Source organism: Carassius auratus, chromosome 20 (genome assembly GCF_003368295.1).
Source record: "Carassius auratus strain Wakin chromosome 20, ASM336829v1, whole genome shotgun sequence".
NCBI classification, from domain to species: Eukaryota; Metazoa; Chordata; class Actinopteri; order Cypriniformes; family Cyprinidae; genus Carassius; species Carassius auratus.
This window is the reverse complement of record NC_039262.1, coordinates 1,810,623-1,829,355: the sequence shown is the minus strand read 5'-3', so window position 1 is coordinate 1,829,355 and position 18,733 is coordinate 1,810,623. Positions and strand designations below refer to the sequence as shown.

Sequence of the window (18,733 nt, the reverse complement as noted above, 5' to 3'; positions counted from 1 at the left end):
ATGTGTAACATCCATTTTATGTTGCCTTTGGACTGGACTATAATTAGTACTGTTTTATCTACCAAAATACACTTAATTATATAATTTATGTTTAATAATCAGAGTATTGCATTGAAAACATAAAATGTCATTAATTGCAATTGTTTTATATTCCACTGTAATGTACCATGATAACACTGATATTCTTAGTACTATGCGTCTATTACATGCATTTGTATAATGAAACAATTTGCATATATTAAAATGTATGAATGAAAATAAATTAATGTAGATGCCTTTTGTCTGTTATTTTTCTGCTAGAAATTCAGTGGTGCTCTTAGTAGAGTTCTTATTACATAACGTTAAGTAGTCCATCCCATCCTTTACAAAATCTTTACCATGGTAAACACTGATCCCGCCAAAAATACTATCAACTCGAGCTATCGACCACAGTTTTAATGGTTAAAGAAGAAAAAAGGTTTAAAATAAGACAAAAAATAGTTTTTAAGACTTGTTTGAAGCACGTAGCATGTGTGGTTTCCATGGTATTTTTGTAATGAAGTTATTAGAGTTATAATTAAAAGCATACAGCCTCTGTTTCTTACCAATATGTTTAGAAATGATATTAAGTAATTAGATTTATAATTAAAAACATACCGCCTCTGTTTCTCACCAATATGGACGTACAAGTGTTGTGTTGTTTAAGGTTATAAAATTACACTCTCGAACACTGTCACACTCTGAATTAAAGGAAACGTAGCTCTGAGTTTGATTAACTCCTCCTGCGTATATTCTAGAATCTAGAGGAATGTGGACTCGATTAGTTTGGCCTGGTATTCTGCGCGGGTGCTTCTGCACGCGGACTGAGTGCTGTTGCTCATTGCATTGTAGTTGTTGGCCTTTTTGACCACAGTTAAATTGTAAACTTCTGGTTTTCACTATTATATACGGAGAATGGCTGATTCACAGGATGACAAACTCTACAAAGCTGAATATGCGAAAAGTGGTCGCGCCTCTTGCAAGAAATGCAAAGAAAACATTGCTAAAGACTCGCTGAGAATGGCCATTATGGTGCAGGTGAGGAATTATGTGCAACTTTGATTCAGTAATACTAATAGAATAACATATGTATTTTTGGAAATGCATTTGTTTTTGCGTTTTTGCTCTTAAATTAATAGTGTAATCAGTGCGATTGCATATAAACGTATGTATGAGCGTGCTTCAGGCCCATGAGGAGTTTAAATTCTTCGCAGTCATGGAATGAATGAAAGGAATCAGCAGTAATTTCCCATTGCCATAGGTTAGCAATGACATTTAGTGATTCCTTGGTCAACATTAGCAAGAAATTAATGTAAAAGGATGCTGTTTTGTGAAAAAAAGCTAAACAAAGCTTGTGTTCTTGCAATGTATTGATGATACAATAGAAACATGTTTGTTTAAAATGGCCAAATAATTTTTTTGTACTAGAATTCTATGCACACTGATTTATTAAACTCAATGTTTGTGTTTGATTATGATAGACTATTGTAACACCATTGACAAGCATGTGATCTGGTTTACTGTAAATTCTCAGCTATTATATGAACAAAAATAACATTTTATTTACTGCAGTGATATTGTGTTTTTACATGCTTACAATTTCACTTTCCAGTTTTTCCTTCATTGTTGCCTAATATTTGTGCTATATCTAATTTGTACGGTGGCCGAGAGAGCTCAACTCACTGCAACTTAAGAAAACACATGCAAACTGAAAAAACACCAGCAAATGAAGAAAACATCTGCTTTAGTTTGACAACACAAGTGTTTCAAATCATCACAACACGTGCATATAACGAAACGTGCTGCAAATCATCACAACACATGCATGTAGCGTAACGTGCTGCAAATACTTCACAACACGTGCAAATTAAGAATCAATTAATGAAGCATTGCAAATTTATTTTCATTAACCTTCCCAGCCGGATCCAACACTTTTTGAGGTCTCCTTGAAACATTTCCATTGTGGTCAGTGCTTTTTGGAGCGCTTTTGTTTATTGCATGTGTTGTGAGGATTTGCTGCGCATTTCGTTAATGCATGTGTTGTGAAGGATTTGCAGCGTTTCTTAATATGCATGTGTTGTGAAGGATTTGCAGCGCTTTTGTTTATTGCATGTGTTGTGATGATTTGCAGTTCGTTTCGTTATATGCATGTGTTGTGCGGATTTGCAGCACTTGTGTTGTCAAACTGATGATGTTTTTTTTTTAATTTGCTGGTGTTTTTTTTTTCAATTTGCATGTGTTTTCTTAAATTGAATGTGTTGTGAGCTGTCTCGGCCACCGTAAGTTTAATATTTTTTGTTTAGTTGGATTTTACTCATCTTACTTTCACAGTCTCCCATGTTTGATGGCAAAGTGCCTCACTGGCACCATTTTTCCTGCTTTTGGCTCCGGGCTGCAGTACAGTCACCCTCTGACATATCTGGATTTACTGACCTCCGCTGGGGTGACCAGGAAAAAGTGAAGAAAGCCATTGAGAGCGGAGGTGCTACCGGAGGTGATTTGTTAATATTCCCTTTAACCTAATCACTGATTTTGCTTTGCTGAGTTTGCCATATGGACTGTAAAGCAGTTAGGCTTAAGTCACTAAGTGCTAAATTTAATTCATTAATCCTCATTGCTTTGCAGGGAAAGGAGAGCAAAAGGGAGCAGCTAAAGGGGAGAAGACACTGAATGACTTTGCAGTGGAGTACGCCAAATCCAACAGAAGCACCTGCAAGGGGTGTGATCAAAAAATCGAAAAGGTACATATCCCATGACCTTTTGTTAAAGAAATTATGCTTTTTGAACACGAGAAGTTAATCTGTTCTTCCCTGCTGGTGTTCAGGACCACATACGTGTGTCAAAGAAGACAGTGGACCCAGAGAAACCTCAGCTTGGTCTAATCGATCGCTGGTACCACACTGGCTGTTTTGTGGGCCGCCGTGAGGAGCTATTGTTTAAACCAGAGTACAGTGCCACCCAGCTCAAGGGTTTCGCAGCTCTACGAGATGAAGACAAAGAGGAGCTGAAGAAAAGGCTTCCTGCAGTGAAGAATGAAGGGTGAGCTTTTGATTTCTTATTTAGGTTGCTGTCAATGATCAAACTATATAAGCACCCATTTAGGATGCTTTTTGCTGCTTTATTTAGATTTTTTTTTAAATGCTATTAACCATTTATTTAAACTGGACAGGTTTGTGTAGCAATTTCTGCTTTAAAGATTATGCATGGTTCTGTCATAAGTTTCAAATCAAGAGCAAAATTTTGTTATCTACAGAAGCTTAGCACAAGTAGGGCTATACTCTTAATTGAAATAAAACAGAAACTGCAATGTGACTTTACAATAAGTGCAATTATCAAATCATAAGTGCTGCGGATTCATTAAAAAAATATATGCACTCCATGTTTCAGAATGAGATAAGGCACTGTGTTCTTTTACATGCACATGATACAGTATTTTCAGTGTCTCAGATGGGCTCATCTCTGGATGTGTTGTAAGTTTGGGTCATTCATAACGTTTATTTGGGTACACGACGTGCACCAACAACCCTCTACGGACACCTTGGCAGTTGAATCGCCTTAGGCTAGTCATTTTCTTTGTTTACTCTCCAGACTGATATATACATATATGTGTGTGTGTGTGTGTGTGTGTGTGTTTGTAAAATGGCACAGTTTTTTTATATCTGAAAGTACACTCTTAACATCAGTCAGTCAAGCATTATAATAATTAAGTATTATTTAATAATAGAACTTTAGTAATTAGAATTAAAACTTGATAACCATGTTTGAATGCATATTAGTCATTTTAACTGAACTTAGGACTGGTGGTGGTGCTTTTTTGGGTCATTCAGTGTTTCTGTAAAAAAAAAAAAAAAATGTTAATAAGATAATAATGATGCGAATTCTACTAATAGGAACAATATAAAACACACCAAGGATTAATTCATGAATATTAATCAGGTTGTGTTCGTTCGCTCGAACTGATTTGCTGAAATCAGTACAGGGATGATAATAGGTGAGCGCCAGCCAATGAGATTTCCATTTGCGCATTAGCTCCGCCCACTACCGGAGAAACCGGCAGTTCTTAAGCTGAAGAATTCCAGAGTAACGCTGTTACTCTGACAGGAAAATACATCAAAGAATATCGTTAATATGTATTGCGTCAATTCTGTTTCTCTTGTCTGTGTATATGTGTGTGTGTGTGGAGAGAGAGAAAGAAAGCGACGGCACGTTATGCACCTATACACTAGAGTTTACGGTACGTCAAATACAAGCGCGTTGCACATCCATTCATTAGAAAAAGCTGAAAAATATCACAGATCGCTTGACGGAGATCGAAACTCTGAAGCACTCAGTCAGACAGTGTTTGGTCAGTGAAAATATATCTGTGCTAAACTTTTATACAAGTTTGGATTTAGCAATAGTAATAATCAAAATAAAAATCTTTTTTTTTTATTATTGTTATAACAATGATATATAATTACATTTTGGGCAAAATTGTGCAGCCCTACCAAAAAGCACAGCAGACCTGGAGCTTTTTATTTTATTTTGTATTATTTATCAGAAAAATCACAGTTAGATTTTTTTTTCCCCCAAATCCTGCATCCATAGTCTTAAGTCATAATTAAAAATAGTATTTTCTCTCTCAATTTAAAGAATGTTTCTCAGAAGTAAGAAGCACTTACAGTGCACATACAAAATACAGGTCTGGTTTTGCACATTAAACCATTTTAGAATTATGTTTTCAATCCCATTAAGATTCTTTTCAGTTTTATCTTTAGGACTGGACTAAGTGTAATTGTTCAGGATCTTTAGTGTTGCCTCCTCCATTGTCATGTTATTCATCACCATCACCGATGCCCCTGCAGCACAGGAAGATGGCCTTGAACGCATTTCTGAAGGTTTTCATCTTGTAGGCATAGAGGAAAGGGTTAACAGCCGAATTTGCATGGGAGAGAATGATAGCCGTCAGTAACAGCGGCAGGGGCACGGGACATGATGGACACAGCAGCAGGAAGCAGTTGATGATATGTAGCGGAATCCAGCAGGACGTGAAAAGGAAGAGGACCAGGAAGAGTGAAGTGGCCATCTTCATCTCTTTCTTCATCTTTGCCGTTCCCTCCGTGTTGGCCGCACCACCTCGCTCTGCTGCGATCCTTCTCATCTGACGCTTGACCGTGACGAAGATCTGCGCATAGATGAGGAACATCACCACCAGCGGGGCCAGAACACAGGCGAAGAAGTTGAAGTAGACCATGTAGGTCATATCCACCACCAAGACGAAGAAACAGTAGCCAGACTCGGGAGGAGGCTTGTGCCAACCCATCAACGGCACCAGACCAATCAGGAATGACAGCATCCAAGTGAAACACAAGACCAGCATTGCATTGCGCGGTGTCATGAGCCGGTGGTATTGGAAGGGCATGAAGATGGCAATGTAACGCTCAATGGCGACCGCCAACAGGCTAAAAATGGAGCTCTGGGTTAACATGATGAGTACAGATAACATTAGCAAACACAGATACAAATTGTGCCGTGGAATCCCCAGGTCTGTCATGATGGCGCAAGGGATCGCCAGTGAACCAACGCAGATATCTGCCACCGCTAATGACACCAGAAAGTAGTTGGTAACTGTTTGGAGCTTCCTGTTAAGTCCCACTGCTACACAAACTAGCAGGTTACCCACAGTGGAGAGGAGGGCTATGACCAGCTCGGCTATCATGTAAGGCAGGTTTATGGATGCTAGGATGCTTGGCGCCGCTGTCGTTGTTGTTGTTGTTGTGGTGGTGGTGATGGTGGCTTGGGTTAGTTTACCTTGCGTAAGTGTTGACATGGTGGATGTGGCGAACTGCAAAAAGGTGTTATTTTCATAAGAGCTGACGTTCATGAAAGTCGTGTTGGTGTCGTGTAGAGTCGGCAGCAATGTGAAGTTGACAGTAGGCTGGTTCATTTTGACCTGTAAACAAAAGCAAGCAAGAAGAACGATAAATGAAAATATTAAGATATTAAGCTTTAATGATTTTTTCTGTTCACTTCTATCATGCCTTTAATTTTCACTGTCTGACATAATGTCTTCCAATGTTAAAGTAGACCAATGATAAAAAAAACATTAGTTAAAAGCATGCAGGTTATGTTTATCACTTAAATTTCCATTTACTAATTGATTCGTTGACTTGCATTAATATATGTAACAAGAATGGTATTAATATAATTCAGTTTTTATACAAATTTTAATAATATAGAACATTAATGTAACATTAATATTGTGAAATATTACAATTTAAAATAACTTGCTTAATATTTTTGTGGATACTTTTTTTTTTTCAAGAGTCTGATGATTTTCAAAATAATTTTATTTACAATCTTTTGAAATGGTAAAAATGTCTTAATTTAATCAAATTAAACCATCCTTGCTGAATAAAAGTATTAATGTTTAAAAAGTGTTAATTTAATCAAATATATACATACAAGTATAAAAAAGATATAAATAAAGTGTTTTAAAAAATGTAAATATCAGGAAATTATGAAACGGCTATATAAAAAGTAAATATCTGGTACCTACCAAGTCTCTGTCGTTTGTTTCGTATATTATTGCTTTGAGATGTCACTTGTCGCTTGATGTTGTTTGCCTATGTTCTGCCAATGCATTTGACTTCTTTGGACCTACTTGAAGTTCTTGCATCCTTTAGCAAAAGATGCCACATCTATATTCATTCTCCCCGCCTCTCTCGCTTTTCACCCATAGTTGTGATATGGGCTTTTATAAGCCTTTCATTCTAATGGGAAGAATGCTCTTGTTTGTGTTTTTCCAGCTATGGGTCATCAATTTGTCCTCTGATGCCCATTATTGCCACCCAAATGGGCGTTAATTGCATTCTGGAGGGGAAATTGGTGCAGCGATGATGTTGAGATCTGCTTAAGTGTCTGTCATGAAGTGATTAATTAATGGTCTGCATTATGATGGCCACCGGATAAAGGATCCTGTCCAGACATGACTGTGACTCAGGAGACTGATAATCTTCTAATGAGGTCCACTGATAGAACAACACACACTCATGAGCAGATTCTCTCTGTAGGATTAACTCAAATCCACAAAGAGGAAAGGTTTTCACCATTCAGATCAGGTGATAAGATCTTAGATCATGGATCGGGGTTTGTTTTTTCGAGTTTATAATGCTCCTTTTTATTTGATGTAAAGGCATAATATAAAGTCAGTTGTGCATCATTATGTCCAGCTGTACACTGTATATCTATGTACACCTGATCATCCTGAAAGGGTTTTATATGATAACTCTGCTTATTACATGACTACTTACAAATACAGATACAACTATTTCAGTGTTATTTTATTAAAAATATTTATTTTATTTTAGTTAGCATTCACTTTTATTTTAGTTTAGTTAATTGTCTTGTTTTTTTAGTTTTTTAGTTTTCTATTTTTTTATTTCAGTTAGTTGGCAAGCATTTCTAATGAATATCTTCAGTAGTGATCGACCGATGTATCTGTTTACCGATATTTTTCCCGATATTTAAGCATTTTTCCATAATCGGGTATCGGTTTTGTAATATCGGATTCGCCGATTTACGGCGCCATCTTGTGGCCGTTTTGAGATTTCCGCCATTGCAGCTCAGTGCACAGGTAAATATATGTTCTACTTGGTTTGCTTTAATTAATCAACTTTATTTAACATAACAGACATGCACAAATGAGATCTGAGACATAAATTCCTGATATAGTTAATTTATGCAGCTTGTTTCTAAACAATTGAGACGAACTCATTGAGTTACGTAGTGTACGTCATGTCCTGCTCCGAAAAGACGTATCTTTACATGAATTAAATAAAACAGACATGAATGAGTGCATGTTGAAAATAAAAAAAATGTTTTTTTTTTATTCTTTTATTATGTTTATTATGTTTTATGTTCTGTCGCTGTCATTCTGTTGTACTGCGGAGCTTCTGTCACGAAAACAAATTCCTCGTAGGCTATGTGTAAACATACCTGGCAATAAAGCTCATTCTGATTCTGATTCTGAAAAGCGTTGAATTTAATTCTCTATCTGTTGTATTTGCTCACCATTAGTCTAGAAGAGAAAGTTCGTTCATATTGCTTAGCAACTGACGGATGATCTGGAGGCTTAAGCATGGCCACTGAATGAAACTTTTGACAAGATTATCTTGTTTAAACACCCTAGATTATATTTTCATTTACTACATAATTATTTCGCTAATACACATAAATATACTGCTTTGTGGAAATTAATTATTTATTATCTCCATGCGCGATCGCGGTTGATTAAGTTATAGTCAAACAGCACTTTGTCAGTTGGCATTTCATGATCTAATGTTAGATTGAATCTAGATCATAAAATGCCAACTGACAAGTGCTGTTTAATTTTATATAGTCTCGGGATAAAAGTTTGTTTATATTGCTCAGCACCTGACTGGGTTGATGATCAGGAAGCCTCATGCACGGCCACTGCATAAAATTTTTGAAGGAAGCAGGCTTACAGGGCAGAATGCTGAAAGACTCTGTTTTCTACACTAAAACCTAATTCTGCTTAACTGGGAGTATTAAGTTACACTACTAAATAGCTATGCACTCCTAAATAGCCCTCCCGCCCCCACCAATATGTTAGAATCATTTTTGTGCTTTATTTTTTTACCCGTTTTTATTTTTTTTACCTCATCAAAGCTTTTATTTTAAAACAAAGACACTTAGTAACAGTGCACTTACATTTTTTGGACTCAGACCCCTCTATTTATTTGTGTATAAATATAAAGTTTTTTTTTTTTTTTGTATGCAAGGAGGGAGTGATTGTTATAAATAAAATGGTTTTTTTCAGCTCATTTGTGTTGTAATAATTGTCAGAAACCCAAGTATAACAGTAAATAAATATCGGTTCTGCATATCGGTTATCGGGTACATAAACATGCAAATAATCGGTATCGGTATCGGTTATAAAAAATCTATATCGGTCGATCACTAATCTTCAGGTGGAAATAGTTCATCTAATTTTAGTATTATATTTTATTCGAACTTTATTTAAATAAATTTAAAGAAATTTGTAATTGCTTTTGTTAGTACAGTTCAGGAAAATGATACAGAAGAAATAACAAGTGAATGTCACATCTTGTCTTTAGGATAGAAATGCAGTACATTGTGTTTTTATAAAGTGTTTTATGCTCATGCGTTTGGTTGTCTTGTTTTAAATAGGAAAAGAAAGATAGATGATGTAGATGGAGGAGTCTCCAAGAAACAAAAGAAAGAAGATGAAAAACTGGAGCTGAAACTGAAGGTATGAGTTGTTTCCGATATCATATGGCTTGGATCATTGTGAATGATTTTTACCTAGTAACAAATTAATTTGCATCAGTATAATGTAGAGATTTTGATGCACTCTTTTCCATTTTAGCGTTATTATTTTTACTATCTTATTATCTTTCACCATTTAGGTTTATTATCTTAAAATGATTATATGGTATTAATGTTTTGTTGTTTAGAAATTGTATTATTTGCATTAAGTGTTCTTTTTCTGTAACCAAAACAGATCTAAGAATTTTATTACATTAGCTATGCTAAAAGAGGCCATAGTTGTTTCTCCCAACATTTAATTGATTGCTCTAAGATTTTTCTGTAAATTAGAAAGTCTGAAAATGCTTTTGTCTGGTCTTGATGAATTCTAGGAGCAAAGCCAGCTGATCTGGGGAATTAAGGACAAGCTGAAGAAATTCTGCTCCATCAATGACATGAAGGAACTGCTTATTGCCAACAATCAGGAAGTTCCCTCTGGGGAGTCGAATGTAAGAAAAACTGCACAAGCTCACTAACTGACTAGCACTTTCAATGGTAGCATTGAAAGTTGGATACTAAGAAGAATATTTGACTATTTTCACTATTTTACTTTATGACTCTGTGTATCATTTCTCAAATGAAACTGTGTGGCTCTTTAATTGACAGATCGTAGACCGCCTTTCAGATTGCATGGCATTTGGGTCTTTAAAGTCTTGTGAGACTTGCAAAGGGCAGCTTGTATTTAAGAGTGATGCATACTACTGTACTGGAGACATCTCTGCATGGACCAAATGTGTATTCAAGACTCAGACGCCTGATCGCAAAGACTGGGTCACTCCTAAGGTAAGTGCCTGTAGATCTGTCCTAGTTGCATATTCACACCTGCGTGCAGCTGAATTTCAGCACCTACCATGTCCTGCAAATGTTATTCTTCCTCAGGAGTTCAGTGAGATTCCATTCTTGAAGAAGTTTAAGTTTCAACGGCAGGACCGTTTGTTTCCCAAAGATGCCCCTCCTGCAGCCCCCACCTCCTCGTCTGCCACAGCTACTGTGACCTCAGCCCCCCCGAACGCGTCTACTGCCGCTAGTAATAACCTCACTGAGGTGTCTGCAGGTCAGTGACTCCCAGAGAAACCTTGAGAAATACTCAATCCAGTCATTTTAAGTTTTGAACTGCGAATATCAATGCAAATGTCAAAACAATATATCAGTCGGACGCTAGTTTTAATAACGTCTCAATTGAAACACTAATTGAGCAGTCATATCAGGCATGACTTTTTTATTCATGTGTGTGTGTGTGTGTGTGTGTGTGTGTATATATATATATATATATATATATATATATATATATATATGTATGTGTATGTATGATTTGGCTTTAATAGGTTTAGTTTAATTTTAGTGATTTTTATTATTTTCTCATTTTCTTTTAATTTCTAATACATAATATATATTGTATTTCAGCTATATTTTAATTAACAAGATTAGAAAATAGTTCAATATTTTAATAATATTAGCTTTAGCACAACAGCAAAAACAATAATAGCAAATTTTTTTTTATTTACTAATACAATTTAAGCTGTAGACACTGTGGAGGCTACTATGGCTTTTTTATTCATTGTAGTAAATTACTTGCACTTTAGAGACCAAACACTTGGCCAGAGACAATTTATTTTATTTGCGCCTTGATGTTTACATTCTGAAATTATGTCCCAATATTCATATTCTAGTGGATAAGCTCCAATTTTTTTGTTTTTATTGTTATTATTATTATTATTATTATTATTCTCTTAAAAACTGATAGTATGGAAAGCAAGTTAAGCAGGTACTATTGTGTTAAGCTCTTTCAGTATTTACGAGTGTAAAGTTTGTTTGTTTTCCTCAATGTATCATCTAGATAAGCCTCTGACAGGACTGAAGCTGCTTACTGTGGGAAAGCTTAGTAAAAACAAAGATGAGCTGAAAAATGCAGTGGAAGAACTGGGAGGAAAAATCACAGGCTCTGCCAACAAAGCGGCTCTCTGCCTCAGCAGCAAGAGTGAGTGATGTTCTGTAACACTTTTTTTTAAACCCTTGTGAGCTGCCTTAATGTGAAAGTAGACTGATTGCTACCTGACAAAAATAAGTAATGCTCAGTATGATACCGTACATAACAAGGTGTGCGTGTTAACTAGGTGTCTTGTTTGTACTTGCTGACTAGTGAATTTGTCCCTTCTGGTTTGTCGCCAGCTTGTTTATTTGTTGGCGTGTGCTGCTTCAAAATTCATTAATAACTTGCTCTGTTCCTTTTGTGTCTCAGAGGAGATTGAAAAGATGAGTAAGAAGATGGAGGAAGCGAGGGACGCAGGTGTGCGTGTGGTGGCAGAGGACTTCCTCACTGACATCAAGGGGTCTGGAAAGGCCCTCCAGGAGCTCATCTCCCTGCATGCCATCTCACCCTGGGGTGCTGAAGTTAAAGTGGAGTCCCAGGCTGCAGCCCCGGCCTCCAAATCCACTGGCGCTCAATCCTCAAAGAGTACCGGCAGGGTCAAAGAGGAAGAAGGTTAGAAAAATGCATTTAAAGTTTCCAGCAAAACTTCTTATAAAGAAAGATTTAAAAATGTTACTCTTTTAAGCACATGCATCAGATGAAATTTTAGTTATTTAGGTTTTACTGACAGAGATTTTGAGCAGGATTTGTTTGGGTGAAACATGTTAGGCTGTGATATGATTAGATAAATTGGCATATTAATATATGTTTACGTTTAATATATATTAAAATCTTATGTTTGTTATAAATATTGAATCAACATAAAATATATATTGAGTGTGTTTGTGTGTACATATAATCCACTGTTTTAATGAAATAATGTTTTTTTTACTCAGTTGTAGTTTTGTTAGAAGCATTTTCAGACTCCATTTCTATACATTCTCAAATGCAGTGACATGATTTTTAATTTGGAAATCTTAAAAGACATAATAATGATGCTGTTTTCTTATTCCAGCAGGTGGAAGCAAATCAAAGAAAATGAAACTGACAGTAAAAGGAGGAGCAGCAGTTGATCCAGACTCAGGTGAGATAAGAGTTAATCTTATATCGGGAAATGTTTGATATATATTGATTAGTGCATTGCCTTATTCATGATTTGATTGCTCAGGTCTGGAAAACAGTGCTCATGTACTGGATCAGAATGGGAAGATTTACAGTGCCACACTGGGTCTCGTGGACATCGTTAGAGGGACGAACTCATACTACAAACTACAGCTGCTGGAGGATGATGTTAAGAAACAGTGAGCCTAACCCATTTTTGTGATATAATTTGACTTAACCGTCATTAGAGAGCTTATTTAATTGCACAACATAAGTAATCCATCGTGATTTCATACTGTATATACAGGTTTCTTAGGTGTAATAGTAAGTAGGCTTCTTTACAAGCCGCGTTTAACTGGTACAGATTATTATAGGAGAATACCTTATAATTATTTGACCAGACAGGTCACTTGTCTTGAGCATGTTTATGTTGCTTTTTCAGATACTGGGTGTTCAGGTCATGGGGTCGAGTCGGCACCACCATTGGGGGAAACAAACTGGACAAGTTTTATGATAAGAACTCCGCTATGGACAATTTCTGCAGTGTGTATGAGGAAAAGACCGGGAATGCCTGGGCCTCCAGAAACTTCACAAAATACCCCAATAAGTTTTATCCTCTAGAGATTGACTACGGACAGGTAAGAACTGGAACAACGTCTAGCCAAAGCACTATGGGATATATAAGAGTGTGATTTTAAAAGCATTGCTAGAATTGTGCATTCATCCGTTAACATGAATTACAGGCTGTCAGAATGACCCTTGCTGTCAAAGACGATAAATAATCTCACTTTGGAAGTGTGCCGAGGCTCACGTATAGCCCCGCTTAATAGAGAGCCTACAATCTAAATATGGTGTTATAGTATTAAACAAGTTGTTTATTATCTAAATAAAATGGTTATGGAGCTTTCTGCATATATTTACCCAGGACGAGGAGGCTGTAAGGAAGTTAACTGCAAGTGCAGGCACCAAGTCCAAGCTGGACAAACCCGTCCAAGACCTTATCCGAATTATTTTTGATGTGGAGAGCATGAAGAAAGCCATGGTTGAGTTTGAGGTGTGTTAAGTTCCTCCTTTAAAAAGAAAAAAGTAAAATAGCACTAATACTGTTAATATGTGTTGTGGTCGTGTATGTGATAACTTGTGTAATATCTCCTACAGATCGACTTGCAGAAGATGCCTTTGGGAAAACTGAGTAAGAGACAGATCCAGAGTGCTTATTCCCTCCTGAGTGAGGTCCAACAGGTTGGTTCTAAAAGCTGGATCTCAACCGCATTTATGTATTAAAAGCCTGGTTCTTCCCATTTCGGTCAAATTTTCATTTTTGCTTTCATTCATTTCTGTAGGCTGTAGCAGATAGCGCTGCAGAAGCACAGATCTTAGATCTGTCCAATCGCTTCTACACACTGATACCTCACGACTTCGGCATGAAGAAACCACCACTGTTGAATAACATGGATTACATACAGGTACGACTTGGGCTACCATCTAAAGATTGTCCAGCAGCAGTGTGGTGGCTGTACTCAGTTCTGTTGGATATCCATTATAGCAAAAGGTGCAGATGCTGGACAACCTGTTGGACATTGAGGTGGCTTACAGCCTGCTACGAGGAGGAGTGGAGGACAATGAGAAAGATCCCATTGACATTAACTATGAGAAACTCAAGACCAAAATTGAGGTAAAATGTGTTTGACAAGAAGAGCTATTCTTCACTGTCACCATGATGTGGTCATGTTGTAGTGATTGATACTGATTTTGTGTTTCTAGGTGGTCGACAAGTCATCAAGTGAGGCTCAGCTTATCCAACAATATGTGAAGAACACACACGCAGCTACTCACAACACCTACACACTGGATGTCGAGGAGGTGAGCTTAACTCTGTAAAGTCTGCTGTATGTGACATGTATCTGTATGTGCTGTATGTTTTTATATAAACTTAGAAAGATTAGAATTTTCAGTCTTTACAGAGTTCACTAGTGAACTGAATATTGCTTCATAAATGAATTTAATACATGGCTGTATAAATACTGTTGTAAAATAAGCTTTTATATATGACTACGGCATTTTTGTATTGTTAGATCTTTAAGGTCGACAGGGAGGGTGAGTCCCAGCGTTTCCGTCCTTTCAAAGAATTGCACAACCGGCAGCTGTTGTGGCATGGCTCCCGCACCACCAACTATGCAGGAATCCTGTCTCAGGGTCTGCGTATCGCTCCTCCTGAAGCTCCAGTGGTAAGTTTCTGCATCATCCATTGCCACTGGCTGCTTGACCCCATGACTGGGGTAATGAAATGGAGAATCTGAATGTTCTTTATAATTGTACATTTGAGAGGTTTCAGAACCCAAAACTAAAACTCCCCAATTTAAAATATGAATATCTTAACACTCCCCAGTCTAAAATATGAATTATTATTTTCTACCCTTTTGAAATAGCTTTTTTATTTTTAATGGCATGGCTGAGTGACTCTCAAATGAACAGAAGATCTTTTGTGAATTATACTAAACATGTTGCTGGTTTTGCAAAATATGTTTTATTTAAAGATGCAGCAGTGCCAAACATTTAGACTGTCAGAATATTTAGAATGTTGCAATACTAGTGTACTCTAATCATATCTATTATGATTTTTTTTTTTTTTTTTAATACAGACAGGTTACATGTTTGGCAAAGGTGTTTACTTTGCTGACATGGTGTCAAAGAGTGCAAACTACTGCCACACATCCCAGGCTGATCCCGTTGGCCTCCTTCTGTTAGGAGAGGTTGCCCTTGGAAACATGTAAGAGATGCTCTTTTTGTCCTAGTATGGTGACTACATTTTAACAAGTTAATATGCTAGAGTACAAACGTTTGGGGTCAGTAATATTTTTCTTTTTAAAGATATGTTTTATGCTGACCAATGCTGCATTTATTTAGTCAAAATACAATAAAAACAGTTTCTGGGTAAAATATTATTACAATCTAAAAGAACTGTTTTCTATTTTAACAATGTAAAATGTAATTTATTCCTGTGATGGTAAAGCCAGATTTTTGTATTTCCAGAATTTCCTTCAAAAAATAATTCTAATATTCTGATTTGGTGTTCAACAAACATTTTGGTGGAAATCAAAATGAACATTTAATTTAATAGCTACACATTATGACATAAGTCTAACATGTTTACATTATAGATGTCTTTACTGTTACTTTGATCTATTTAATGCAATTTTGCTCAATAAAAGTATTATCAAATCTACTGAAACCAAACCTTTGAACAGAGTAGTGTGTGTCAACAATTGGAAATTAGGAAGGCAAAGAAAGTTGTGCCCTTCTGTGATTCATTGTTGTCTGCTCTAAAGATCTGATTGTGATATTTGTTCTACTCCAAAGGCATGAATTGAAGAAGGCCTCACACATTACGAAGTTACCAAAGGGTAAACACAGTGTCAAAGGTAAGATGGCTCTACATTCAAGTCAAGTCATCTTTATTTATTTATATAGCGCTTTATACAATACAGATTGTTAAAGGAGCTTTACCATGTCAAACAAGAAAAATGTGTGCTGAAAATGAAAGAGAAAATGGAAAACAGACAGTTTTTCAGTTCATTGTTGATTCAGTGATGTCATCATCCAGCTCAGGTCAGTTTTTCTCACAGACAGAAAGAGTCTATGAGTTGCTTAACTGTTCAACAGACGGGCCATCATTGGTATTTATCCCCGAATGCATGGTCATTGGACAGGATTGTGTTGTGACCTCATTAATAATAAGTTTAGTGTCTGATTCGAGGTGAGCTATTCTATTGGTGAGCTTTCAGAAGGTTTAATTACCTTGGACCACCATGGCTAACATGTGACGAGACGCCAAAGGGATTGAGTCAAAGACCAGGGAGAGTGCATCCCGCCCGTGTCCATCTTGATGTTTAGCTACAACCTCAGGCAGGGACCCTCACCCCATGTTCAGATCCGCAGACATGCGCTCACTGTGCATCATTACCAGTGAAAAGTCTGGAAAAAGTAGAGTGAGAGTGGCAGTGGCTAACAAGCAGGGCCCATGTCTGTCTGGAGCGTCCACACAATCTGTGGCATCTGACAATCTCACTCGAGCAAGTACGAGCTGGGCAGACCGCAGTTTAAGGGCCTGCTCACGCAGGATGAGCCAATGTTGTATTACGTGTAGAATTGGTATGTAGTATGCTAAGTAACCCATCGTTTCTTATAGAAACGTTTTTAACATGTGTCTTTTGTTTGAAGGTTTGGGAAGAACTGCTCCAGACCCTAGAGCTGCTGTATCTCTGAATGGAGTGGATGTTCCTCTGGGCAAATGTATCAACACAAACATTGAAGACACAAGTCTGCTCTACAACGAGTATCCTTTTGTTTTCTGCATCATTCCTTTTCATTCTTGCTGTTTTTATCTCTTGTTTTTGATCAGTGGTTCTCAACCTTTTTTTTTTCACTGGGCCGCACTATGGTCCAAGTGCAAGTCTCGCGGGCCGCACGCATATCATTTACATACTACATCACCAATACAAACCAACCTAATATTATGGCCTAAATATAATGATATCTAATCGATTACATTCATTGAAATAAATAATTATACTCCCCGTCAATAAAACACCTGATGCTGTTGGGAACTGACCAACTTAGTGACATTCGGCTCGAAAGGAGTAACGCCACAGTGAAGTTGTGATTGTAAGTTGCAGTCCGTAAGACGCGCAAGGGAGCATGACTTGAATTAAAGAAAATGTGCGTTCACAAATGTAGCCTATGTTGATCCAAATATGGAAAGCACTTTCGAATTTAGTAATATGGAGTTCTCTCCAGAGATGTTTTGCCACATTTCTTCAATTAAGGATGATTGCTGCATAATATGGGTGTTTCCATACTTGCAGGTCAAACTGAAAATCCAGCACTCTCCTTCACTACTGATACTTCGACTATTCATGTCTTTAGGCTGTGTGTTCATTCGCTGGCAATTTCCACATTTCTTTTTTCTCCCTTAAAAACAAATTTGTCTATTCTGATGCTTTTCTGATCTGAATTTTACCAAACTCATGGCTGTTGGCCTAAGTGCGCGCTTGTATGTGTTCGTTAAATACGTAACATTGTTTAAGTGTCTGCTCATGTCTGAAAATAATATATGAAAAACAAAATAATTTCACACAAAACATTAGGCTATAGCTTATATTTCTTTAGTACATTTTTAAATTACAGGTAATGTAAAAACTAAATTTAATTGTAAAACTTTGTAAAAGTTATTTTTTTTTTAAATTGTGTACAGCATGGTGGGCCGCATTTCAATGGTGGGCCCCGGGTTGAGAACCAATGTTTTAGGTAAATGTACATCTAAAGTATATTTAGACAATTACACATTCACTATCTTTCCCTTGACTCTGATTTCCTCCAGGTACATTGTGTATGATATTGCTCAGGTTAACCTAAAATACCTGATAAAGATTCGCTTCAACTACCAGACCTCTCTGTGGTGAGACAGCAGATGAGATCTGTCCAGGTGGACAGACTTTTGGACGCCACTGAAGCCCACTGCTACAGCTTTAGCACCAAGACCAAGCAGCATATGGGTTGTTAAATGATCAAATCGGTTCTCTCGTGCTTCAGCAGCACATTTCCTGTTGCTTTGTCTGTTAGTTTGGAGTAACTTAAGTGGCTATATGTAAACTGTATCACTGCATTTTTGCAAATATTCCAGGCTTTGGTATATATTCACAGAATGATTGGACTTTTCTCTGTGGAGATCTTTCTTATAAACTACCAACGATGATAGGTAGACAGTCTTCCATGTTTCATAGACTTTTTCTTTAATAGTTTGCTTAACCTGGAATCAGGTTAACTGTAACACTTCTATTGTACACATTTAAAATGTTAAATGTTAAAAAAGTGAGTAATCGTTTTACTAGAATTGCCAAATGTATGGACAAATATTTTGTATGTTAAATATGTACCATCCCTGTTTTGCTTTTCCGTTTTACTTTAGTTGACTAAAATGGCAATGAAAAGCTAAAAGCAATGGCTGCTGCTGTACTTACGCTTTTTTTTTTTTTTTTTGATACATTTTTGTCCACAGCAGTTTTGTGGACAAGAAGCTGTCCTCGTCCTTACAAATGTCTTTGCATCATAAATAAAACGGTTTTTGGCTTATGTTTGTAGCTCATTTATTTCTGTCACATGACTCTGTTCAGTTTCACAAACATTTGTGTGTGAGATAATCCAGAAAAATAAGAAAAAGGAAGGACAAAATAGCGTTCACTACCATTTTCTATTTGAAAAAAAAAAATGTACCAGACTAATCTATTTCTGTGCATTTGTAATTAAAATTGCTCTGTACCACAGCATATGTTCTGACCAAATCTTTATAAAAATGTATTATGGGTTTACCACATA

General features: G+C 36.7%; 1 protein-coding gene and 1 pseudogene across 1 annotated transcript; one reads left to right on the top strand and one right to left on the bottom strand.

Annotated features, from left to right (window-relative positions):
- Positions 1 to 802: 802 nt before the first annotated feature.
- LOC113120493 (poly [ADP-ribose] polymerase 1-like) lies at positions 803 to 18,490 on the top strand. Its single transcript, XM_026290337.1, has 23 exons — positions 803 to 1,056; positions 2,350 to 2,512; positions 2,644 to 2,759; positions 2,843 to 3,057; positions 9,211 to 9,292; positions 9,681 to 9,797; positions 9,955 to 10,131; positions 10,228 to 10,402; positions 11,186 to 11,326; positions 11,588 to 11,830; positions 12,273 to 12,341; positions 12,426 to 12,558; positions 12,801 to 12,996; positions 13,284 to 13,412; positions 13,517 to 13,600; positions 13,702 to 13,824; positions 13,905 to 14,033; positions 14,123 to 14,221; positions 14,434 to 14,586; positions 15,001 to 15,128; positions 15,719 to 15,780; positions 16,580 to 16,694; positions 17,739 to 18,490. The coding sequence occupies exons 1-23, from the start codon at positions 934 to 936 to the stop codon at positions 17,818 to 17,820; spliced, it is 3,054 nt and encodes a 1,017-aa protein (XP_026146122.1). The 5' UTR covers positions 803 to 933; the 3' UTR covers positions 17,821 to 18,490.
- LOC113037738 (adenosine receptor A1 pseudogene) lies at positions 4,832 to 6,095 on the bottom strand (annotated as a pseudogene).
- Positions 18,491 to 18,733: the final 243 nt, after the last annotated feature.